General features: G+C 34.2%; 1 protein-coding gene across 4 annotated transcripts in view; it reads left to right on the top strand.

Annotated features, from left to right (window-relative positions):
- The window catches only part of AUH (AU RNA binding methylglutaconyl-CoA hydratase), a 178,584-nt gene that overhangs the window by 72,231 nt on the left and 91,156 nt on the right, over nt 1–15,197 (top strand). For all 4 annotated transcript variants that reach the window (XR_004230380.1, XM_031943784.1, XM_031943780.1 and 1 more), the window contains one exon: nt 12,793–12,885. Coding sequence is in view for 3 of the 4 variants with exons in the window: in XM_031943784.1 (XP_031799644.1) it covers nt 12,793–12,885 (93 nt within the window). In the remaining variant the exon portion in view is untranslated. The remainder of the gene's footprint in view (nt 1–12,792; nt 12,886–15,197) is intronic.

The following is a 15,197-nucleotide window of genomic DNA, read 5'->3' as shown; positions in this document are numbered from 1 at the left end:
TTCAGAAGACCAGTGGATCAGCAGTAACTTTCTTTGACTGTATTCTTTTTTCCTTTACCTACTCATTATTTTTAAAAATAAGAACTTATTAGTGTGATCACCTCTAATCCTGCAGCTGAGGGGATGATGCCTCTGATTTCAATTTAATTCTCTTCTCTGGCCTGGAAACATAAATTAAGAACTTCATCTTCCTCTGAGGGCCCACAGTCAGCAGCCACCCTATTCCACTGCTTCTGCACTCACCAGGCATATATTGGTTTCTTTTCACCCAGAGCCACATCTCAGCAGCACAGCTGGATGTGGCATTCCCTATCAGCAGAGGTTTCCTCATTCTTCCCATACTCAGACCTCTTTCCCCCACAACTGCTCCCACTGTTTGGGTGGTGAAAGTTCTTGTGGTTGGGGCTGAGGTTCCCTCCAAACCCTATTAGCTGGGATTTGCACTTCACAGAAGTTAATTCTTAGTCCTGTGGTTTTTCTTTGGGGCAGCTCCAGTTGTCTTGCTTTTTTTCATGGGTTTATGTTAGCCCTGAAGTGCAATTCTGTTTTATTTTTCCTTCTGACCTTCCCCATCTTCCCACAATACTCCCCATAATAACTTTCTATGGTCATAATATTTTTCTGTTGTTTGCTTATTTTCACACCCAATTAGTTGACTTTTAACTCTGTTTTAAAGTAGGTTCTGCTTCTAAGGTCAGGGGTGCACTGTCAAGCTTCAGGATTTTTATATAGCTGTTTTCAGAGATATTTCTAGGGACCTATAAATTTTCAGTTCTTCCAAGGTGATATGATCTACGAAAAGGTGTTTACTACTCTCTTGGCCTTTTCTCTGAGTGCAACCACTCTTTTCTGCCTTGAGACTCAGGATTGTGATCGAGATCAGAGTATGGGCAAAGTCACAGATCCTGACTTAATGCTAGCAAAGAGATCCCTATGATCTCTTTCTGACCAATTGTTTGACAACCTTAATTATCTGTGGGCTGAAAGCTTTGATAACAGCCTCTGATGATTTAGTGGTTCTGAAGGCCTACTTCTGGTTTGCTGAGACTAGTGCTGTGTTCGTATGGCCTGCAGTGGACTGTGCTTTATTCTCACCCTGATGCAGTAGACATTTCCTTATTTTCTGGGTTCTGGTACTCTAGAATTTGTTTCAAATCATTACTTAAAGGTATTTGGAGGGGTTTGGGGGAGACCTTGAGTGAGTCCCCTGCCTTACCCCTACCATCTTGCTTTGCCCCTTTTTACATTTCTTTTCAGTGGAATTTCTCCGTTTTTTTATGATGGGTTTGGGGGTAACATTGATGTACTGTTTTTACATATGAAATTTGTAATTGAGCAAAATGAAGTAATTTTCATTTTGTTTTTCTTCTGTTGCATTGCTATAGCTAGCATTTTAAAAAGTATAATATAGGTGTTCCTTTATAGATAATGTTGATAATTAGGTTTAGATAATTATTTGGTGTCTTATACAGGAAAATTTATTTTATTATTTATCCATTATTTTTTGATTTTATATTATAAATTTATCCATTTATTCTTTTTTCTATTTTTTTTTTTTACAGAAGTGCATGCTTTAAATATTATTACTTTTTTTTTTTGCAGCTATATTGATGCAGTGATATTTTAAAAATTTATTTCATATGGTCTATTGTTTTTAAATATTCTCTTAAATAAACCAGCCATATATTCCTGGGATAAAATGAAAAAAAAATTAATGTATAATCTTTTTAATATTGTAGACTCTTGGCTAAAATTTCATTTAATATCTTTGCAGCAATATTTATCAGACATAATCTATAGTTTTCCTTTGGCTTTTTTTTCTCATTTAAATATCAAAATCATATTTTGGATGAATGTGCCTTCCTTTCGTATTTTTCCCAAATATTTTATGTAACATTGGAATTACTTTTTTTCCATAAGGGATAGAATTTACTTATAAGTGCAATTGTTCCTAGGTAACACCTCCTCCTACCTTTCCTTTTTAATAATTCATAAAAAATAAAAAGTAATTTCCTTTTTTTGAAAATGAATTATTTAAATATTCCATTAATCTCTTAACTTGGGGCATTTTATTATTATAAAAATTAATCCATTCCATTTGTTATGAGTTTTGATGCAAAATAATTAGGTAAGATAGTTTCTAATATTTTCATTTATTTCATCTTTAATTGTGTTATTTTAGTTGTATCCAGAAATTTTTATTTATTGCTTCATTATTATTTTTTTCTGATGAAAATTTGTATTTCCATGAAATATTTTTACTTTATATAATTTTTTAAAAAGCTAAACAAATGTCTCCATTGACTGTGTACCAAAAAATGCATGTCTCATTCTTCACTCACTATCCTTTACCTCTCTGTTAGGAGAAGGTAACGTGTCATTATTAGACTTCTTTCTGAAAGTTGAATGAGTTGATTGTTTTTCTTTTCAAAATCCCTAATTCTTTCAATCTTTCAATCAATTCTTGATCTTTTTTGTATTGCTATCATTCTATAAATTATTCTCCTTGTTCTGGTCACTTCAGTTTGCATCAATTCATATGATTTCTTAAGCTTCTCTGAAACTAACTCCTTTACCTTTTTTTTTCTAGCACAATAGTATTCCATCACATTTATATATAATATATAAATTCATAATAATAATTTATATTAATACATAAATAATTTATGTATCATACATAATTGTTCCTTCTTTCTCCAGTTTAGAAGCACCTACTGAGATTTCCATTTTTTAATCATCTTGAAAAGAGATGTAAAAGTTTTTGTAAATCCTTAGTTAACATTTGTTTTGTTTAAGATTAATTCCACTCTTACTCTTTTCCCTTCTTCCCTTTCCATCTTATTTACCTGTTTTTCCATCAAGATATAACTAAAAAAAAAAAAAAAAAAAAAAAAAAAAAAGACATAGCATAACCACTCTTAGGTTTTATTTAATTGAATTCTCTCTGTGAGCTCTGATGATGTTAGGGTTCAGAGGAGGACATATTTGAATATAAGTATCCATTTCCCCCTCTCTGCCTCCTAAGCATTATGTTGAGTTTTAATGAATAAGTTGAGATTTAATGGATAAGTTATTCTCAACTATAAACCTATGTCCTTTGCCTTTTAGAATATTTTATTCCAAACTCATCACTCCTTTATAGTTATAATTATTAAATCTTGTAATCCTGACTTTGGTTTACTTGAATTCTTTCTTTCTGGTTGTTTGCTAGGAAAGAATACCTAACTGCTCTGGATTTTTGCTGAAATGTTATTGCAGCTTTTCATTTTGGGGTTTCCTTTAGGAAATGATCAGTGATTTATTTCTCTTTCTGTTTTGCTCTCTGTTGTTAAGAGATTTGGGTAGCTTTATGATTTCTTGAAATATGAAATCTAAACTCTTTTTGTGTCATGGTCTTAAGGTAGTTCAGTAATTTTTAATTTTTTCCCCTCCTTAATTTGTTTTCCAGTTCAGTTGTTCTTGCTGTGATCTATCCCACATTTGTTTTCTTTTAAAAAGTCTTTTGATGTTGGTTTACTATTCTTGAATAATAGAGTCATCATCTTCCATTTGGTTCATTCTGCTTTTTAGGGAGTCTGAAACTTAGGTAAGGTTCTGTATCTGTTTATTCGAGGTTTTAATTTCCTTTGTATTCTTTTCTTCTATGCTTCCCATTTCTTTTACAATTTCTTTATTAGCTAGAGAATTCTCATTTCATTGATAAAAACATTTTCCCCACTCTTCATATATCTCAAATGTGTTTTTCTTTAGGACTTTATTTTGTGAATTATTTGAGTCATTTTCTTCTTCTGAGTTTGTTTCTTAAGAATCTCTGTCACCTTACTACCTTTTTTTTTTTGCAGGATAATTATTTATTTTTGCTCGTACATTATTCCAGCTCATTTCTTGAATTTAGACTTCAGGTGTAGGCTGGGTTCTATACAGTTTCATGGGTTATTGTGTATAGCTCAGGTTGGGAATCTATAAGCTTTCAGTGCTATCAGTATGGCCTGATCCAGAGCTGGACTCTACAAGTTTGTGATCTGATGTTGGGTGTAATGTTCTGGTTAGTTTTCAGGAGGTCTTGGGACCAACCTTGGTTTCAGAGAATAATGACCATCAGAATAGTCAGGGATAAAGTCCAAAGTCTTTATTGTCTCCTTCAGTCTCGTCTGTGTCAGTAGTCTCAGTCAATCAGCCAGACAGCAATCTGCACTGTAATGTCCTGCTTTCTAGTCAGCAGTCTGCAATGTAATGTCCTGCTTTCTAGAGCCCCCACATTGGGGTGGATTAAAATATAGTGTCCAGACTAGCTCTCTGGAGGATCTCAGGACTAGCCCGAGTCCTTGGTCTTAGTGGAGAAGTGATGAAGTCAGGAGAGCTGGTCAAGTCATCTTCTGTGCCTGTTTGTCCCCAGTTTATACACTATTACAATTATAGCCAATTGTTATATCACTAGGGAGCCATTATTTGTTGTAAGATTAAATATCAATCATACTGAACTAGAGAATTATTAATCACCATGCTAAACTAGATAACCATTGTATTATCAATTCCACTGAGTTAACACCTTTCTCTGGAGTTCTGGTACATTACATCTCCTGATAGGTGGTCACATCTCACCTCTCAAGGAAGTGAGAACCCCAAAAAGGAAGTGATCATGCCCTTCCTGACATCTCAGCAAGGGAGATGAAAACGCCAAAGGGAAATGGGAAGTCAAAATAGATTTTGTTAGCGAGTTTCTGAAGGGGTCTCACTTGAAACAGGTATACATAAATCCATCATCATGTGAGGTATTACCCAAGCACGTAGTAATATAGCACAGGCAGATAGTGTTGACTCCCCCCCCAGCTGGTGCAGTTTCAGTGTGGTATAACAAACATGAATTATACATGCAAGTAGTGATATAACAAACAACATGAATCAGCATGGTATTGTAAAAGATTTACATAAGTCCTAAATTGAGTATATAAATAACAGTCACATCAACCAAATCATTTCCAATGGAGCAGTAATGAACTGAACCAGCTACACCCAGAGAAAGAACTCTGGGAGATAACTAAGAACCATTACATTGAATTCCCAATCCCCATATTTTTGCCCACCTGCATTTTTGATTTCCTTCACAGGCTAATTGTACAATATTTCAGAGTCTGATTCTTTTTGTACAACAAAATAACAGTTTGGTCATGTATACTTATTGTGTATCTAATTTATATTTTAATAATATTTAACATCTACTGGTCATCTTGCCATCTGGGGGAGGGGAGGAAAGGGGAAAAATTGGAACAAGAGATTTGGCAATTGTTAATGCTGTAAAATTACCCATACATATAACCTGTAAATAAAAGGCTATTAAATAATAATATAAATAAATAAATAAATAACAATCACAAATACACCTCCTTCAGCAGCTAAGAGATAGTCCAAAATCTATTGTTCATTACTTCAAGTATTAGGGAATCCAATGATTCCTGCAAGTTTTGAAGTCCTGCAACAGTCTCATTATCAGCCATGCTCTTTCAGTGTCAGATATTTCTTAGATCTTCTTCTTTGTTTCAAGTTTTTTTCTCTTTTTCTGTCTGTCTCTCTGATGGACAAGGCAAATATGGCTCATTTGCACCCATCTGATTCCTTCTCCATCTGTAGAGATACAAGCAAACTCTCTCCCCCAAGCAATTAAACTATCTGTTCCTTTCCATTCACAACTTTCTGGATCTCTCCACATTAACTTGGAGCTGCTTGCACTGGATACTATCCTTCTGTTGGGTTATAAAACTGTATTCTCTCCAGTTGTAATCCCTTTCTTCCATCAGATTGCTTCTTGGCTGGTTGATCATGTCGGAGTACTGAACTTCTAAAGATTGAGTGTAACCTCAGTTGCCATCATGCTCCATTGTTTTTTGCCTGAGTCCCTGAAGCTGGGCCCTGCCTCTTGTTTCCCTGAGTCAGTCTACAGTCTGATGTCCACTGAGGCCCTAGAGCTAGGCCTTGCTTTCCGTTTCCCTGAGTCAATCTATATTCTGATGCCCAATGGAGGCCTCTGTTGCATTTTGGACATACGGTTCTGAGTCTTGTTCTCTCACCCTGTCTTCTCACTCTATCTCTATACCAACATTGAGCTTTCAGATACCCTACTTAAACCACATTGAAAGCATTGATGAGTTTCTCTGGAAGTCCCTTGCCAAAAGGGATCGTCTTCACATGTTCTGCATCATATCCTGGATATAAAAGGCATTTGTGCCCATGTGGCACAGCATCTTATGATCTCCTCTAAAGGAGCATCTTTGTGTAGTCCTAGTATAATTCTTCTACAAACCTCATTAGCATTTTCTCTAGCAAGTTGTTTTTATCATTATTCGTGTTGCTGCATTTTCACCAATAGTTTGTATGGCAGCTGTCTGTAGATATCCCACAAAATCAGCAAAGGGTTGATTTGGACCTTGTGCTATTTTTGTGAAGGCTTCTCCTCTATCTTCTCTTCCTGGGAGTGTGCCCCATGCTTTGATAGCAGCAGAAGCAATTTGCTCATATGCTGCTACAGGGTAATTAATCTGCGCTAAAGTGTTGGCATAAAGACCTACACCTGTTGGTTAAAGGGGACTGGTATATTAACTCCCGGTTGCCTGTTTCATTGGTCTTGTATTATTCAGAATATTCACTATACTCAGAAAGCCACAACAAGTTTTGTCCAAGTTCTAAACATATCCTTGTTATAGATTTCCAGTCACTGGGGTTAAAATTTTAAAAGCAAATTCTCTAATACCTTCTTAACATAAGATGATGTAGCCTCATAAAGAATGCAACCCTTTTTCGGATCTTTGGTAATTCCAGATCAAAAAAACTGTATCTTCTCCTGGCTTGACCTGAAGAATCAAATTCTTCAATTACAAGGTATGCTTTTATTCTTAAATCAGATATATCCTGTCCTTTTTTAGCTTTAACTGGTCCCTTTTCTAATTGTGTTATGTGGGTAGACAAAGCTGCTGCATGGGTGTCACTGCCCTTCTTCTCCTTTTACCTATGAAGGGAATACCCTAATTTCTCCTGATGTGAAGCACCACATTGCTTAATTTCATCAGCACTGTACTTAACTCCTTTCTTGTCTAATTCTTCATGCTTTTCAGCTTCTTTGTCAATACCATCGCCCTCCTGCTCTTTCTTCTTTTTCCTTATTCTAAAACTTATGTAATTCCCCAAAGCCAGTTGTATTATGTTTTCTATATAGAATGTTTCTTCAGGAATTGAATCAGACAATTATCATTGTAATATTCAATTAGTTGCTCTCCCACTAGTTTCCACTTATCTGGCTGTAATTTTTCTTCCTTAGAGAACCAAGTAATATTTCTAAGAATTCAATGATCTGCTTCCAAGTTACAAACAAACCTTGGCTTTTTATTAGCTTAACTATGCACTTTATACACTTCCCTTGGGGTGAGGAAAGTTCTTTTCTAATCATTTGTTCCATTTCAGCTGAAACACTAGTTAGCCCTTACCAAAATTTCTTGCTTGTCTATTTTTATACTCGCCCTATTTCTGGGTCATTGGGACTTCTCCACTGAACTCACGATTGTGTCATTCGGACTGCTAAGTATCCTTATGTCCACGTTCAGGCCAAAATGTAATGTTCTGACCAGTTTTCTGGAGGGTCTTTGGACCATCTTGGTCTCAGCAGAATAATCACCATGAGAATAGTCAGAGATAAAGTTCAAAGTCTTTATTATCTCTTTCACAGTCTGTCTCCTTCATCTGGGACTAGGTTAGCTTTCTGGGGGACCTTCAAATGGACCTTGATCTTAGTGGACAAGTGAAGAAGACAGGACAGCCACCACGAGTCTGGCCTCCAGTCTTTAGTCTTCAACTTCCAGCTTTCAGTCCTCTGTCTTCTCTCTCAAATCTCTTAGCTCTTGTATACTCTATTATAAGTACATCATCATAAGTGTCAACTTGTAGAACTATACTAAATACTAAGTACATGTAAACTAGAGAATCATTATCTCAGTTCCACTGAGTAGTTAACACCTTGTTGTAAGATTACTTGTTTCAAGTATACTTGACCCTCTACAGTTTTCTACATTTATTTTTGTAAGATTTTGAATTCCAAATTTTTTTTTCTCTCTCATCCTTAACAGCTCCTTCCCCAAGATGACAAGCAATCTGGTATAGATTATATATGTACAATCATTGTAAACATTTCCATATTAGTTGTGTTGTGAAAAAAACAGAACAAAACAAAACAAAAAAGTGAAAATAATATGCTTTGATCTACATTCAGTCTTCATAATTCTCTCTCTGGGTGCAGATGGCATTTTCTATCCCAAATCTCTTGGAATTGTCTTGGGTGAGAAGATCTAAGTTTGTCATAGTTGATTATCACATAATCTTGCTGTTACTATGTACAAGTGTTCTCCTGGTTCATCTCATTTCACTCAGCATCAGTTCATGTGAGTCTTTCTAGATTTCTCTGAAATCATACTGCTGATCATTTCTTATAGAACAATAATTTTTCATATACCATATATTTTATATATGATATATACCATATTTATATACCATAACTTATTCAGTTATTGTCCAGTTGATGGGCATTCACCTGATTTCCAGTTCTTTGCCACCAAAAGAACTGCTACAAATATTTTTGCACATGTGGATCCTTTCCTATCTTTTAGGATCTTTTTGGGATACAGACCCAGTTGTGACACTGATAGATCAAAGGATATACATAGTATTGTAAACATTTGGGCATAGTTTCAAATTGCTCTCCAAAATGGCTGGATTAGTTAATAACCCCACCAAGAATATTCTAGTTTTGCCACATTCTCTCCAACATTATTTATTATTATCTCTTCCTGTCATAGGGGGTTGTTTTAATTTGCATTTCTCTAATCAATAGTGATTTAGAGGTGACTTAAATTTCTTCATCTGAAAGTTGTCTATCCATGTCCTTTCACCATTTATCAATTGAGATATGACTTGTATTCATCCTTATGTTCTTCCTTCTATTAGCCTTCCTCTTTCCTTTCTCCCTTTTCCTCTTATTTCCCTACAGGATGAGACTAGTTTCTGTCTTAAAGTAAATATGTTTGATATTCTCTTTGAGACAAATCTGATGAGATTCAAGTTCTCACATTGCTTATGTCCTTCTCTTATATATCTCAAGTGTAATAGATCTTTTTGCTTCTTCATGTAATGTAATATATCCCATTTTACCTCTATTTTCCTCTTCTTCCAGTGCAATTCCTTTTCCACCTGTAGTTTCTTTTTTGTATCATCACAGTAAAGTCAAATTATGCCTATACCTTCTAAGTATACCCCTAACAAAGATACAGTTCTCAAAAGTTAAACATCATTTTCCCATATAGGGATGTAAACATTTTAACCTTTAAAACCCATAGTGTTTCTTTCCTTCCCTTTTTATCTTTTTGTGCTTCTCTTGAGTTTTGTATTTGAAGATTGTATTTTCTGTTCAGCTCTGGTTTTTTCATAAAAAATAAATGAAAATCCTCTATTTCATTGAATGTTTATCTTTTCCCCTTCAATGATGATGCTTAATTTTGCTGGGATAATTGATTCTTGGCTGTAATCTAAAATCCTTTGCCCTCTAGAATATCATATTCCAAGCAATTTAATCCTTTAAAGTAGAAGCTGCTAGGTCCTGTGCAATCCTAATTGTGGCTCCTTAGTATTTGAATTGTTTCTTTCTGGCTGTTTGCACTATTTTCTCCTTGATCTGGTAATTCTGGAATTTAGTTATAATATTCCTTGGAGTTTTCATTTGGGAGTGTCCTTTTGGAGGTGATTGGTGGATTATTTCAGTGGCTTTTTTACACTCTGGTTCTAGGACACCCAGAGCAAAAATGTTGTCTAGGCTTTTTTTTTTTTTTTTTAATCTTTTTCATTGTGGTTTTCAGAGAGTTCAGTAACTCTTAGATTGTTTTCCTGGATCTGTTTTTCAGGTCAGTTGTTTTTTTGATGAGGTATTTCACATTTTCTTCTATTTTTTTCATTTCATCATGGTGGAAGCATATACATGGATGATTAGTGGCATAGTGCTTTTTGCAAGTGGCAATCACATTGACATAGACCTATCATTCATAAAAACTACAAAATTAAAAACATTATAAAAGCAACAAAATAAGGCACTACAGGTCTGTTTCTAGAACAGGTGTTCTCAGTGTGGTATCCATAGATAGATTTCAGGACATCTGTGTTTTTTTTTTTTTTAATTGATTACTGTTTTTAAATATAACTTCTTTCCTTTGTAATTCTTGGTATTTTAGTTTATTCATTTAAAACATTATGCTGAGAAAGAATAAGAAACATTAATGGCCACCTACTCTCCACTCCCCCACAAAAAGCTCTAATACAATTGGCTCAAATTTTTAAGGATACAAGCCTAACCCTTGATAAATGGTCAGAGGATATGAACAGACAATTTTCAAATGAAGAAATTAAAGCCATCCCTAGTCATATGAAAAGATGCTCTAAATCACTGTTGATCAGAGAAATGCAAATTAAGATGACTCTGGGATACCACTTTATACCTCTCAGATTGGCTAAGATGACTGGAAAAGACAATGATAAATGTTGGAGGGGATGTGGGAAAACTGGGATACTAATACTTTGTTGATGGATTTGTAAACTGATACAATCATTCTGGAGAGCAATTTGAAACTGTGCCCCAAAGCCTGTGAAACTATGCATACCCTTTGATCTAGCAGTTTCTCTTATGGGTCTGTATTCCAGAGATCATAGAAAAGGGAAAGGAACCCACATGTGCAAATGTTTGTAGCAGGATACCCAACAGTTGGGGAATGCTGAATAGGTTATGATATATGAATGTGGTAGAATATTGTTGTTCTATAGGAAATGATCAGCAGGCTGATTTCGGAACGGTCTGGAGATACTTACATGAACTGATGCTAAGTGAAGTAAGGGGAGCCAGGAGATCATTTTAGACAGTAACAGCAAAATTGTGTGGTCAGCTGTGATGGACTTAGCTCTTTTCAGCAATGAAGTGAGTCAGGACGTCTTGTGATGGAGAGAGCCATCTCCATCACAGAAAGAGGACTATGGAGAGTGAATGTGGATCACAACATAGTATTTTCACTTTTTGTTGTTGTTTCTTCTGGGGTGTGTATGTGTGTGTGTGTAGCATGATAAGTATGGAGATATGTTTGGAGGAATTACCTATGTTTGACCTATGGGGAGAGAAGGAAAGAGATTTGGAACACAAGATTTTACAGGGGTGAATGTTGAGGTTAATACATTTCTTGCATACAAATCATTCATCTTAATATTCTACATATTTTTATGTATTAATAAACATTAAATTATTCTCCCCACCTTTCCACCTCCCCCTTCCTCTTCAGAAGGGAACAAAGAAGAAAAAATCTTCTAGCACATGTGCTTAGTCAAAGAAAACAAATTTCAATATTAGTCACTTCCAAAAATGTATGTCCTATTGAGTACCTCGCGTTTATCACCTTTCTTTCAGTTGAGTGGATACTTTTAATATTGGACCAATCTAGAATAATGACTGATCATTGCAGTGATTAGAATTCAGTCTTTCAGTATTATTTGTTTTTACCATAATGTTATTAGTGTACACATTATTCATTTTTCTGCTCATTTACTCTGCATCAGGATGATATTAAAAAAATTCACCTTTAATCATTTCTTTATTCCATTATACTAATTTACGGTTATGTTCAGTTACTCCCCTCAGTTTCTAGTTATTTGCTATTCCAAAAGGAGCTGCTATAATTATATTTGGACATAGCCATCTTTTCCTCTTTTTCTTTGATCTCTACAGTAAACAGGTTATTAAATCTGTGACATAATTCCAAATTGCTTTCCTGAAAGACTGGAACCATTCACAACTCCACCCACAATTCATTAATGTGATTATTTTCTCTCCCTTCTCACCAACATTTGTCTTTTTCTTCCCCCTCTAACTTTGCACAGATCTACAAATCATGTCTGCTGTACAGAAACCAATTGTTCCCTGTGGAAAATGATGACTTCAAAAAAATTTTTTAAAGAGAAAAAAAGAAAATGATAATTCTTGCTTCAGTGATAACACACACACACACACACACACACACACACACACACACACACACACCTTCTCAGTTTCCCACTCTAGAGCTACCCAACCTTCCCACTGAGCTCTTTTTGGATTGCTGCTTCAGAGGTAACAAATTAGATTTCACCTTAAACTTTTACTTTTTTTGTTTTTCACTGCCTCTTTGCACACATTGAAGAAACTTGGCTCCCTCCTAACACAACTTCCATGGATGTCCTTTCCAACACTTGATTCAGTCAACTAAACAAATAAAGAATTTTTATTAGATAGAATTATTTAGCAAGGATGCCTTTAGCCACTGATTTTGACAAGTACTGTCTTTCAGATCTATCCACTAATTTCCTCAAGAGATGGATCTAGCCAGAGTAGCAGCAGATGCCTATATGAGATTGAGGACTTCTTTAGGTTCAAAGAGTGTTGTATACTCTCTTCTCAGTGCTTGCTTATTTGAAATTTGACATATCAGAAGCAGTTTTTATGATTTAACCAATCATTGAAGTGGGTAGGATTCTAGTTTTTAATATGGTAGTTAAATAGGCTGTATTTTTCTAAAGGACAGTATCCCATTGTATTACTTTGTATATACTTGTTCTGGTTCTTTATATTAAACACGGAACTGTGTTTTTATTGAAATGCTAAATAAATATTTAGGTAATGTGATTCACTTAATCTTATTTATTTGTTTATTTATTGTGAGGAGGTTGAATGTTATTTTTTTCTTGCAGCTAATCTTCCAGTGCCAACTATTGCAGCAATAGATGGGATCGCTTTGGGTGGTGGCCTTGAGTTGGCTTTAGCATGTGATATAAGAATAGCAGGTAAGAATTGTTGCTGCTGTTGTTCAATCATTTCAATTGTGTCTAATCTTTGACCCCATTTAGAGTTTTCTTGGCAGAGTTACTGGAGCAGTTTTTCATTTCCTTCTCCAACTCATTTTATGGATGAGGAAACTAAGGCAAACAGTATTAAGTAACTCTCTCAGGCTCATATAACTCGTAAGTGTGTGAAACCAAATTTGAATTCAGGAAAATGAGTCTTCCTAATTCCAGGTCTGTTATGTAACTCCCCTTTTAGCAGATAGGAATATGGCCTGTTAAAATTGAATGTGTGAAGACATTGCCAAAATATTACATTCAATTTTTTGAGTCCAAATTAATTACAGTTTCCTATTGGGATTAGGATGATGATTTAATTGCAGCATGGAGTTTAACTAAGATAATACTGACTATTAACTTGAGCCACTTTTTTCAGACTTTGTAATTTTTAAAATCTTTATTTTAAAAAATTCTTAAATAGCTAATACAAACATAAAGAAAATATTTCCATATACAGAGTAGAACACAAAAAAGAGAGAATGTTATATATCATACTACAAATTTCTACTGATAGCCTGCTTTTAAAACTTTACTTGTTACTTTTTTCTTTTAAAATAAATATTATTTGGTATGTTTTGTTTTTACATTGTCTAAAGTTTCTCTTTTATCCTTTGCCTTCTCCATCCTAGAGACCATCTCATATGTAAAATAATTTTTAAAAGAAAAAAGGGGAAGAAGAAAACAATTAGGAAAACCTTTCAATACCTTGAAAAATTTTTTGACAATATATGTAGTATTCTACTCTTGGGGGTTGCCTCCCACACCTCTGGAAAGGAATGGCGAAAGGTTTCTTTTAATATCTCTTTTTTGGAGTCATGCTTATTTGAAATTTCCAACTTTCATTTTGTATTGCTTTATGGTTACTTTTTCCATTTACATTATTTTTATTATACATTTTTTCTTAACTATATTTACTTAACTTTCCATCTGCTCTGCCCTTTTTTCATGATATTGTTTCTTTTAGCACAATAACGTCCCATTACATTCATTACCATCATTTGTTTAAACATCTACTTTTGTTTCTACTAAATGTCTACTTTGTTTCCAGTCCTGCCATACATATTTTGCAGTTGAGGGTGGGGGGGATAAGAGATTTTTTTTTGCATTAGTGACTTTCTTGTAGTCTGTGCAAAAAAAATATTCCTAACATCACTTTTACTTCAAGTACTAATAATAGGCTTAGCATTATTTTCTTATTCCATCTTTTATCTATGCTTTATTTTTAAAAAATTATTGATTTTCTATACTTTATAAACTTCTTTACTGTGCCCTGTATATATATCTTATATATAATGTTAAATAATTCACAGTCCCTGTCCTCATTTTGATACTAGCTATGTTCTTCTTACCACCTCTTGACTTGGCGAAGTTGCCCTTCCTTGTTGTCATAGTTTCCTTTACAACTTTAAAATTTACATGGAAAATGAAGGGAAACAATACTTTTATAAGAAATTGACAAAAGTCAGTTCTTAATGAATTTTCTATCCACTGCCTCACTTTGGTTCTTAATCTCTTTCTCTTCCTTTCCCCCTTCCTTTCTTGTATTTACCATTTCTGAACAGCCTTTATTGAAAATAGAATTCACATTTTTTCATATTATATAATGTCTTTTTTATGTTTAGTCACTTCACAAGCATTTATTAAGTGTGTACTATGTGCTGTGTTGGGAAAACTTCAAAAATATCTACTTTCTTCCCATCTTGTTATTTTGGCACTCATTTTGTTTTCTTTAATAATTTAAGATTTTAACTCTTTTGAAATGAAACATTTAAGGAACTACATATGTTATATCTGTAATAAACAGATTCTAAAAATAGGTTGTTTTTGGATAAAATAAAATATAAATTTAGATGTTATAAAATAAGTGTCAATAGATCATGAAAAATGGAACTTTGAGTTATTCTGCTCTCAGAATTATGGAAAACATTTGTTGGTAAGTAAGTGGAAATTTGTCCTGGGAAATTCTTAGTATGTCTTTGAAATAAGTTATTTGGTCCTAGAGGTCCTAGAGTAATATTCTGGCAAGTACAGAATATATAATGATACAGAGCTAAATAAGTGAAACTAGGAGCACAATTTACAGTTTAGAGTAATACATTATGTAGAACAACAATTTGGAGAGACTTTATAAATCTGATCGTGATAAACTAAGTCCAAAAAATAAATATACAACACATCATTCAATTTCTAACAGAGCAGTGATTAACTTAAAGAAAGGGACACAATTTTTGGATGTGGTCAATGTGGGAATTTGT

The sequence above is a fragment of the Sarcophilus harrisii genome, chromosome 1 (genome assembly GCF_902635505.1).
Source record: "Sarcophilus harrisii chromosome 1, mSarHar1.11, whole genome shotgun sequence".
NCBI lineage: Eukaryota > Metazoa > Chordata > Mammalia > Dasyuromorphia > Dasyuridae > Sarcophilus > Sarcophilus harrisii.
Note: the sequence above shows the minus strand (reverse complement) of the source record. Positions and strands in the feature narration are given on the sequence as shown.